Genomic DNA, 11184 nt, shown 5'->3' with positions numbered 1-11184 from the left:
ATTTGTATGAGAAAATGTAGAGTTTCATATATTATTAAAATTCTCATGCAAAAAAAACATATAAAATTGTCAACACGTACCTACAGAAACCTAAGATGTAAAATTTTCACAGATAATACCTACGAAAATCTTAGATCTATAAGAAAATATATATTTTCTTAAATAAATGGGATTTTTGGAGATTCAGTTCTATTTAAAAAAAAATATATATAGATTTTCACATATGACCCTACGGAAATTTTAGTAGTCAACACGTACGGTTTCGTAGATCATCGTCGCTTCGTGCCCATTTCTGCGAAGACTTTTCGTAGTCCATATGATATTTTCAGAGAAAATTTCCTATGGTTAGTGAAAATCAAAAAAAATATATTAAATGTTTTTTTTCCCCTTAAATAGAGGGGATCACAACATACACGTTTGTCTAGGCCCATAATATGATTTTCGCAGCCCATAAAGACTTTCCGGCAAACCCTATACACATTTCCACATACAAGAGTATATCACGATTCACGACATCGTTTTGTAGCGAAAAAAGAATACCTTTATTAAAAAACATATTTCCATATATTGATAGATTTTTACAGATATCAAGCTGCAAAAGTCATATTATTCTGGTCCAATGCCTATTTTTTTTTTTTTTTTAATCTTGAAAATTAATAAACGAAGTTATGGTCATTGCCTTTTTATTTTATTTTTTTCATTATGAGTGTATAATTATCATAAATTAATTTACATTATATATAGTGACGAAAATATAATAGTATTATTTAATTTGACACGGATATATTCTCAACCAGTCAGTTTCTGCTGAAAACAACACATACACACACACACTTCACCTGTTCCGAAAAACAAAATTTAGAAAAATGGAAAACAGGCTCGGAACTTATGGAGATGATGCAGGTTCCTATCACCGGCTTCGTGATGGTGCCGGAGTTAGTAACGAAATCATCGGCTCCGGCGATGATTCAAAGTTGAATAAGCTCGGTTACAAGCAAGAACTAAATCGCAGTCTCTCGTAAGTAATTATACGTCCTCCTTATCGTCATCAATCTCCTCCATATATGAACTTACAATGAACTCATTTTGATGTTATTAGCAGTTAAATTTATGCCTCTTTGTTTTTGAAAAGTTAGGTCATCCGATATTTATAAATGCGATAACAAATTTCAAGTTTGAATTTGCTGAACCTCGTTGTTTTATGAATCGCATTGGTAGATTTGATGAGTATTCAATTTGTGGATTTTGAATTCACGAGAAAGCTATAGAAAAGATATTTGATTTTCCCGAAATGGCTTTTTTACGATATTTTTGTATTTTCGATAGCAGATCGCGTTTTTTCCGGTAATTCGTTCAATTTCATCCTGGTATTCTCTGGTAATACAAACACTCAAACAATTTCAGTTATTCTACAATTAATAAAAATAAATCAAACAAACAAATCCTGGTTTAGCATCATGTAGTTAACCACTTAAAAATCTGCCATTGTTGTAGGTGTTCTTGAGTTTTATAAAAAGTGTATCAGCTATTTCTTGTTATCTGCTATTTGATTAACTCATCAAACATTCATCATACCCCAAGGTTCTCATAAGAGCAAATTCATGAACAAATTATGTTAAGGTAGTGAAACTTTTGCAACTAATAATTCCTCAAACAATATACTTTATAGATTTTGTCAATTGTCATATTCTTGGTGATTGATTGGAGAATAGAAAAAAGGTGAGATCCAAATATAGCAATTTATATTGGGCAAACTCAGTTACTTTATCATTTTCATCCAAATAGTCAAACATAAAGTGGATTTAAAATGCAGAAACATAAACTTTAGATCTTAAAATCTCGAATATGGTTAAAAGAAACTTAAACAAGAAAAAAGATTACATTCATGCTTCCATTAAGATTTTCAGATCTAATGAGCAGGATTGGTTTTCAAGTTATCTCAAAAACTCTTTCTAAATCCTTTATCAATTTCATATGTAGGTTACTCTCCAACTTTTCTGTAACTTTTTCAATCATCTCTGTAATCACGGGGATAACCACATTGTATAGTACTGGGCTCGCATTCGGTGGGCCAGTAAGTATGGTCTACGGATGGCTAATAGCGGGCCTATTTACGATGTTGGTGGGCCTATCGATGTCCGAGATTTGCTCTGCTTACCCTACAGCCGGTGGGCTGTATTTCTGGAGTGCAAAGCTTTGTGGCAATGACTGGGGTCCTTTTGCTTCTTGGCTCACTGGTTGGTTAGTACTCTTTATAACTGCCATTAATATTTCTCATTTTTCTGTTGTTTATTTATTTATTCCACCTTCATATTAGGTATTATAGACTATAGATAGTTGCACATGAATGACACAATATGTCGATATAGAAACTAGAAACTAGAAAGTAGCATGTTGGGTGGTTGATTATGGACCCTTCATTAAAATTTAAAATAATGGTTGTAGGTTGGAGCAAGAAGATTCCTTAACTAGTTTGGGAGAATGGTTTTGAGAAATTGGGCCCTTTTTATCCTTAGAATTTACTATTGAGCCCTATTAGTATATTAGATAGAACTTTATAATTTTGTGAATTTGGGTTTTTGGTTATTTTATTGGTTTTGATTTTTTTTTTTAGGTTCTGTTTTGGTTTCTCGATTAGGATTTATTAAGTTATGTATCTTTTAAAATATTAAAGATATTTAAGAAGATTAGAAAATGTTGATTTAAAATAAAAGGAATTATCATCATTAAACTTGTTTAACTCTTGAAAGTATTAAAGAAGGAATTAGAAAAAAACATCAAAACTCATGAAAACTAGTTAAATTTTTGAGACTATATATGGATTTTCGAACCTATTTTATAGAATTCAAAGCTTTAACCACTCAGAAGAAACTCTGATGTAATTATTATTATTATTATTTTTTGCAAAAATATAAAGGCTAAAATGAAATTTATCGTTTGCTTTAGTATATAACTATTTGATAATTATAAAAGGCTAAAATGGAAAGCAAAATTTTGTCATTGTAATTTGGAACTCTTTTTTTAATGAATAGAAAAAGATAATGTTAGTGGACACTGTTTGCACACGTTCCTCACGCTTAAAATTTCAATTTTATAATCAGGAATCGATATATTAAAACGTTACCTGCCCAACATTTGTGGTCCTTGAAATCGCCAAAAGTGATTGTTAAGGAGTCCTTTTCATGAAATATTATACATTTCATTTCACACACGATTTATAATTGTAAATTAAATATAGTAAAGGTCAAAAAACAATACAATGTTATAAACCAAAACAATGTGAAGAAATAGTTGAACTTATATTTAAAAAAATCTTGAAAGTGAAATTTTATTTTTATCAACATTTTAAATTATATAATAAACATTTTATAATTAAAAAATAGGATGTAAGACAGAATACAGGTTCATGAATAAATCGTACTTTTAAATGATAGTTTAATTTGATATAAATCCTTTCATATCAAATTTAATTAAAAAAAACAGATGTTTCCAAAATACATCTGTTAACGATATCAAATATAATATAATAAATTGGAATGGTTGTCATCATTATTTATTAATATTATTATCAAATAACCCCAAAAAAAACATCAAACAAACAAACATGCTTATGACTGTTATTACATGTTATCAAACTTAAACTTAAGATCATCTATTATTAAATCCAAAATAAATTCGATTATCATAAAGGCGTATACAGAATCGAATCATAATTTTTAAATCAATTTGCTAAGGCTGTTCTGATCGGTAAATTCGTCTTCCACTCAATACAAAATTGTTAAGGATTTTTAGTTTGTATTTTTTGGAACGAAAAACTAATGTAATCATAAACTACTCTTAAATCCATTTATGTCATGAGACTTGAACTCTCAACATAAAAACATAAATTAAAAAAAAAAAAAAAAATCTAATACCTTTGGGTTAGAAACATTTTGACATTTATTGAATATTTGGTTATAATAACATTTTAAAAGTGCATTGATGATGTTATTTGATGCGCAAACTTGTATTTCATTATGTTCGAATATAGGAGTGCAAACGAGCCAAGCTACTCGTGAGCTATTCCGGATCGGATTGTTAAAAGCTCGACTCGAAACCGATTATAAACGAGCCCAAGCCGAGCTCAAGTTTAATATTAAGCTCGTTTATTAAACGAGTTCAAGCTCGAGCCTGTGTCACTAAGCTCGATTAGAATATTAAAATATATTGCAACAGTTAGGATTGAAAATAATATTTGATAGAATATTAAAATATATTGCAAGCCATTATTAAGAAAGGCATGTAATTATAAGGAACAATTATATTTCACTATGCATATTATGTGTTGGAAAGAATTTGTACATACAATAGTTTTTGCATCGCATATAATTTAATCAAATCAATTAGGGAATGAGATACCAAAACTAAATTCTTTGTTTAGTGCATTGCAAAACCCATTTTGTTATAAAAGTTGGAAAATGAAGAATGGTGATAAATCCACCACTAGCAAAATTGAATGAAGAATGAGAACGCATTATATACTCGAATTAGTGTATCATCAATAGAATGATTGGAACATACTACATTTGAAGAGATGCATTTCATCAATATAAATTGATCAAGTTACTTACTTGACTACCATATTACTTTGAATTTGGGATGTTACAACTTCAAATATACAAACATAATAACTAAAATATTGAAATACAAAAAAAAAAATTGATGACAAAAAACCGTAGTAATATTTATGTCAATTTAGATGTATAATCGTTTAACTTGAAAAGATTCAAAATAATGGGACAGCAAAGCATGTAGTTGCATTATTGTAACTTATAAGAATATATGCAATAGAGAAAGAGAACAAATAGAAATTGTAAGTAAAGATCATAATGGAGATAATCTGTGGTCGTTATTATTTGCCGAATAATTATGTTTTGGAATAAGATTAAAGGTTAAACAGAGCATCTTAGTGGAAGTCATCGACAAAATAACGACTTAATGTACTATTCAGAAGTGTCAATATCAAATGCAACTTTTTTTTGAATAATAAATTAAATGTAACATATCCTTTTTTTTTCTTCCTTTTTACCAACTCCTTGTACCAATTTGACTATTACCTACCGAATCTATATATAACTAAAAAAATATTGACAACATCACGTTTAAAAGATAATATTATATATTGTAGATAGTCCAATCCAAATATACGATTACTTGTTGACGCCTATAAACATGTATAACGTTATGTTGATTTTCTTACAAATACGATTCCTTTTTTTAATGTTTTTACGGAGTAATATCTTACGTAATTGATTAAGAAACAAATGCAATTATCCAAATATTATGAATTAAACCAAATATTATCTTAAATAATACCGCATAATTATAATAAAGTAGATATCTATTTGAGTAAATTACACGAATGGTCCCTATGGTTTAGGGTAATTTGCATGCCTGATCCCTAACTTATTTTTCTAACTCGGACCGTCCTTACTTTTCGTTTTTGTTTCCCGGTTGGTCCCTATTTAACCTAAAAAGACTATTATGCCCTCATTAATTTTTTTAATTAAATTTATTGTTTTTTATTTATTTATATTATTAAATAAACAAAACCCAACGTCATCCCACCCCACAACCCTCATCTTTCACCCTTTTCATCTCATTCTCGTTTTCCACCTGATGTATCTCTGTATCTCTTCCTCCTTGCAAATCCAGATCGATGATGCTTTCTTGTTCTTTCCGATGGCCGACAACATCTGTTATCACCACCCCTTCGTTGTCGTTGCTACAACTTGGAAAAGGGACACCGGCCGCCGCTACTACTTCCCGGAAAAGAGACCCTGGCGATCTTTCATATCCTCTCCACTGGATCATCAACAACATGCAGGTCCATCTTTGTCGGCGCTCCCACTGCCGCCCTATGTTCGACATCTTCACCCCTTAACCTCTGTTCCAAATTCAGGCCATCCCTTTCTCTCTCAGATACCATCGATACCAAAACCCACAAAAAAAACCCAATCTGAAAAATCAAAACTTCACAATCACGGATTCAAGGATTTGTCATCTAAAATCAGAGATTCAAGGTAACAATCGCCTTTTCTTCCGGACTTCAGTCGACTCTCCCTCACTGCTAGCATCAGGTTTTCTTCTTGAAAATTTATATGGTTACTGGCACTGATTTACCATCTAAAATTGATTCTCAGGGGAGATTAAGATAAGAGTTGTAGATCCAAGAGATGGGACTGAGTTGCAAATCCATGAAATCGGGTTAGATTTCATGGAAATTTCAAATATTGGGAATGGATTTGATTCAAGTTTTTTTTTATTACATTTATCAAGAAGAAAACCGAAAACTCTGATTTCGTTGATGATGGTTTCAAGAGATTCATCAGATTTGATTACATAGGTTTAAAATTTGGTTGTATCTTGATTAAATTGTATTTGATTTGATTCTATTTGGTGGCGGTTTACACGAAGAAGACGTAGTTGTCGAATGAAAATTATCGGGCAAAAATGAATCAGCATGGAAGCGTGAGGGGTGATTTTGGTAGAGGAATAAAGAGGATGGGATCATTAAATATTAATAATTATATAAGTAATCATATAAAAAAATTATTAAAAAAACCAGTAAGGGCAAAATAGTCTTTTCATGTTAGACAGGGACCAAGCGGGAAACAAAAACAAACAGTAAGAACGGTCCGAGTTAGAAAAATAAGTTAGGGACCAAGCTTGCAAATTACCCCAAACCATAGGGACCATTCGTGTAATTTACTCTATCTATTTTGTTAATATATAATTGTTAACAGAATATTTAAAAATCATACGACAAGAATAAAAAACGAATTATATGCCCATGTTGTCATAGTTAATAAATCAACAAGTATAATTGGATTAAAAGATCGTGTACAATAAAGAATGATAGATAAATCTACTTTAAAGGAGGACATGAACCGATCATTCATCCCTGAGAATTTAGTGGGGCCAAAAAGGTGTAAATGCCTTCTATCATTCAAAAAAGAATCATGCATAATTTCCATTCTTTGATTTATTTATTTTCTAACGAAAGATGACAGAATCATTTATTCATATTCAGACCTCAAACATTTGATTTTTCACATCAACTTGGCCTGTGGTGACTGGTGTGGCTCCCCTTTCTCCTTCTCCTTCTCCTTCTCCTTGTTTGACCAAAACTCTTAACTTCCCCCAATGAAACATTAGATTCCACACATATAAAATTCATACCTTATAATTATATTATATATATTATATAATAATATAATATAATACACAAATTCAAAGATTCATGAAATGAGAGTTTGACTTTCATAAATCATACTCAACAACACCTTCCAAAATCACAAATTCCACTCATCACACACAACAAAACACCACCGATCATTACTAAGAAACCCCAACCCAACAAATAGTAGAAGTAGAAACAAATTCAATCCTCTCTGAAATCTTCTTCTATCTGGTGCAATGACGGGTTCGCAGAATGTTATTTCAATCCAATCACATGAAAACGGAAAACACCCACAAGATTCAGGCCACTCTCGTTTAAACGAATTGGGATACAAACAAGAACTCAAGCGCGACCTCTCGTAATACTCTCTCTCATAAACCCTTATTCTATCATCTATCTCGATTCTATGATCCAGATTTTGAGCGTTGGGGGTATTTTTGGAAATTAATTGCAGGGTGTTGTCAAATTTTGCGTTTTCATTTTCGATTATATCGGTGCTAACAGGCATAACGACACTTTACAATAGTGGGCTGAATTTTGGTGGACCTGTCGTGTTAGTTTATGGATGGCTAGTAGCTGGTGCCTTCACCATGGCTGTTGGTTTATCAATGGCTGAGATTTGTTCTTCTTACCCAACTTCCGGTGGTCTTTATTATTGGAGTGCCAAACTTGCTGGCCCTAGTTGGGCACCCTTTGCCTCTTGGATCACTGGCTGGTATTCTTATTATTATAATTACTTTATCACTACTTATTTTAATATTATCAACTATCAAATCAATATTAAGTTATTAACAACCACCCGCAGTATATGAAAGCGTTGTGAATTGTCATGTACCACAACTCTTTTAGACGATTTTACTGAAATAATGTTGTTGTGTTAGTCTTTGAGATTATATGATCATATATAGTTTTGTTATGGACCCCTTGTATTCTTTTTTTATATTCATGTTATCCATATTTGAGCAAACGGTTAATCATATCCTCTCTTTTTGGCTACTTTTGCAGGTATAATATTGTAGGACAGGTAAATCTTGTGGTCCCTAATCTTTAAGGTTTCACTTGTTATATCCGACAAACTTTCTAGACTATTTTCAATAATTCAGAGTTGTTTAATTTGAACAAAGAATTGTACTTGTGCAGTGGGCTGTGACAACAAGTGTAAATTTTTCACTGGCTCAGTTGATTGAAGTGATCATTCTTCTGAGCACGGGTGGGAAAAACGGAGGTGGCTATGTAGCATCTAAATACATAGTTCTTGCAATACATGGTGGCCTTCTTCTAGTACATGCTATCATAAACAGTCTTCCAATCACATGGCTATCCTTCTTTGGTCAACTCGCAGCTGTTTGGAACATTCTAGGAGTCTTTTTTCTAATGATTTGCATACCCGTAGTAGCAAAAGAAAGAGCAAGTGCCGAATTCGTTTTTACACATTTTAACACAGATAACGAAGCAGGAATCAGTAGCAAACCCTACATTTTTCTCATAGGGTTGCTTATGAGCCAGTATACATTGACAGGGTACGATGCCTCTGCTCATATGGTTAGTTTCCTTTCACTTTATTATCTCTGGTCAGATACTGCTCAGTTGTTTATATTTGGGATTTATTTATTTAATATTACAGTCGGAGGAAACGAAGAGTGCGGATATAAATGGTCCAAAAGGGATTATTAGTTCTATTGGAATATCTATAATTGTTGGATGGGGATATTTGCTTGGAATAACATTCACGGTTACTGATATTCCAAGCCTTTTAAGCCCAGATAATGATGCGGGTGGTTACGCCATTGCTGAGATATTTTATCAAGCTTTCAAGGGTAGATTCGGAAGTGGGACCGGTGGTATCATTTGTTTGCTTGTTGTTGCTGTCGCCATTTTCTTCTGTGCCATGAGCTCACTCACAAGCAATTCAAGGTAACTTTTAAGTCCTGTATTGATAAAGTATAAAGTAGTGTCTTGAAAAAATAAATAATTGTGGATATATATGTTATTTGGTAGGATGGTTTATGCATTTTCAAGAGATGGAGCAATGCCATTTTCATCATTATGGCATAAAGTTAACGACCATGAGGTCCCTATATATGCGGTTTGGCTTTCGGCTTTCATATCATTCTGCATGGCCCTTACGGTATGTCATAAAAAAAAACAATCGATTTATTTAGTTACTTGGTATGCCGTTTTTTTTATTTATTTTGGTTTTGAATCCTAAAGGAATCATATTGCAAGTTAATTCTGTGTTTATTTATTGAAGTTGATTGTGTGGTGATACAATTGTTGCAGTCTTTGGGAAGCATAGTGGCATTTCAAGCGATGACATCAATAGCCGTGATTGGGTTATACATTGCGTACGCTTTACCAATATTTTTTAGGGTGACATTAGCCCGTAAATCATTTGTTCCAGGGCCTTTCCATTTAGGGCGATACGGTGTGATTATTGGTTGGATAGCGGTTCTTTGGGTGGCCACCATTTCAGTGCTGTTTTCTTTGCCTGTTGCATACCCAATTACCGATCAGACCCTCAACTATACGCCGGTTGCTGTTGGTGGTCTTTTTATTATTGTGGTCTCCTATTGGATTGTGAATGCCCGATATTGGTTTAAAGGTCCTATAACAAATATGGGTACCCTTGGAGATGTCTGACGGGAGTTATTATTATTAACTTTTTTTTTGTTATTGGTATTTGTATATTGATATTTTGTATTATGTTGGAAACTATATTCGTATAGGTATAGGCAAATTCGAGAATGAAATTAGCTTTTTTTATGTATATCGTATTTTCACAAGTAGGATATGCTTATGTCAAAAAGAATTTATAATATGTCATGTGGTTAGTTGACAATGATAAATTGTTTATTAAACTTTGTAGTTGAAAATATCATATGATGTTCTTCATAGTATGATGCCATATTTCATTCTAATTCATATATTAGGTATTTTTTAGTTTAGACAATATATTATTCTATTCCATTTTTTTTAATCATGGTAATTTGAAAGTTTTACTAGGAGCATTTTCTTTCTTTCTTTTTTTTTTTTTCCTTTTTTTGAAAAAAAAAGACTTTTACTGGATTCAAACTCATGCCCTTAAACCACATTTTTTTTATTTGATGTTGTTTTTATGATATTGCTATAACGACATTTTCAAAATAAATAGATATTGCGATACAAAAAAACTATAAAAATGAACATGTAAAGATACATCATACATTGCCATTTATTGCATTTAATCCGTTAATAATAAATGGCAAAATGTCAAAATCTGTATGTGTAGTATCCATGAAATCTGGAATTTCTAAAAACGGATTTGGATATAGCAGTTGCAAAATAAATAAATAAATAAAAATTATAATCCTTACCATTTGAAATGCAATAAACGGCAATTTACCAATTGAGATGCAATAAGCGACAATTTAACAATTGAAATGCAATAAACGACGTAACTAAACTTAATAGATAGGTAATGATTGTATTGGTGTCACTGGAACAGTAAAAATGCTCTTTATTCTAATAATCTTGATTATTTTTTAATCTGGTATTCTCGATTTTCACTTATTTATTAGGCTATCCGCTATAATCACTTGTAAAACATGTCATGTTATCAATGTTGCCACTCCACCACATGTTTATTACCTTTGAGAGAGAGTCCCAAACACCTCTGTGACCATTCAGAAAGTAGTCATTCCATAAGACAACCACTAGGTTTTAGGTCGGTGTTCACCGGTGGAAACACCTCTACACTTCATCTTAACATCATAACAAGCTTCATGAGTACGGGTCAAAATAACTTCACCAATGATAATGTGTTCAGGGGCGGATCTTTCATAGGGCTAGGGGGTTGTGCCCCCCCCCCCCCCCCATGATTTTTTTGGCATAAATAGTCCCTATGCTTTAACTTTATACATATTTAGCCCAAAAATATAAAATTTTGACTATGGCCCCCCAAAGCTCCACCACTGAATGTGTTA

General features: G+C 32.0%; 1 protein-coding gene across 2 annotated transcripts; it reads left to right on the top strand.

Annotated features, from left to right (window-relative positions):
- The first annotated feature begins 802 nt into the window (after window positions 1-802).
- Window positions 803-10119, top strand: BAT1 (bidirectional amino acid transporter 1). 2 transcript variants are annotated; one of them, XM_079030663.1, is made up of 7 exons: window positions 803-1018; window positions 1981-2241; window positions 8228-8246; window positions 8363-8764; window positions 8847-9136; window positions 9221-9350; window positions 9503-10119. In XM_079030663.1, the coding sequence occupies exons 1-7, from the start codon at window positions 867-869 to the stop codon at window positions 9860-9862; spliced, it is 1614 nt and encodes a 537-aa protein (XP_078886789.1). In that variant the 5' UTR covers window positions 803-866; the 3' UTR covers window positions 9863-10119. The 2 variants fall into 2 exon arrangements, with proteins under 2 accessions (XP_078886789.1, XP_078886790.1); XM_079030664.1 differs by lacking the exons at window positions 803-1018; window positions 1981-2241 and adding exons at window positions 6814-7580; window positions 7677-7937.
- The last annotated feature ends 1065 nt before the right edge of the window (window positions 10120-11184 follow it).

The sequence above is a fragment of the Lactuca serriola genome, chromosome 3, assembly GCF_051521515.1.
Source record: "Lactuca serriola cultivar US96UC23 chromosome 3, Lser_US96UC23_V15, whole genome shotgun sequence".
Classification (NCBI taxonomy): domain Eukaryota; kingdom Viridiplantae; phylum Streptophyta; class Magnoliopsida; order Asterales; family Asteraceae; genus Lactuca; species Lactuca serriola.
Note: the sequence above shows the minus strand (reverse complement) of the source record. Positions and strands in the feature narration are given on the sequence as shown.

Bases quoted from the DNA above. Each gene is read 5' to 3' on its own strand.
- BAT1 (XM_079030663.1), top strand. From the start codon at position 867: ATGGAAAACAGGCTCGGAACTTATGGAGATGATGCAGGTTCCTATCAC. The intron at 9,137-9,220 runs GTAACTTTTAAG...GTTATTTGGTAG, and splicing joins TCACTCACAAGCAATTCAAG to GATGGTTTATGCATTTTCAA. The intron at 9,351-9,502 runs GTATGTCATAAA...CAATTGTTGCAG, and splicing joins CATTCTGCATGGCCCTTACG to TCTTTGGGAAGCATAGTGGC.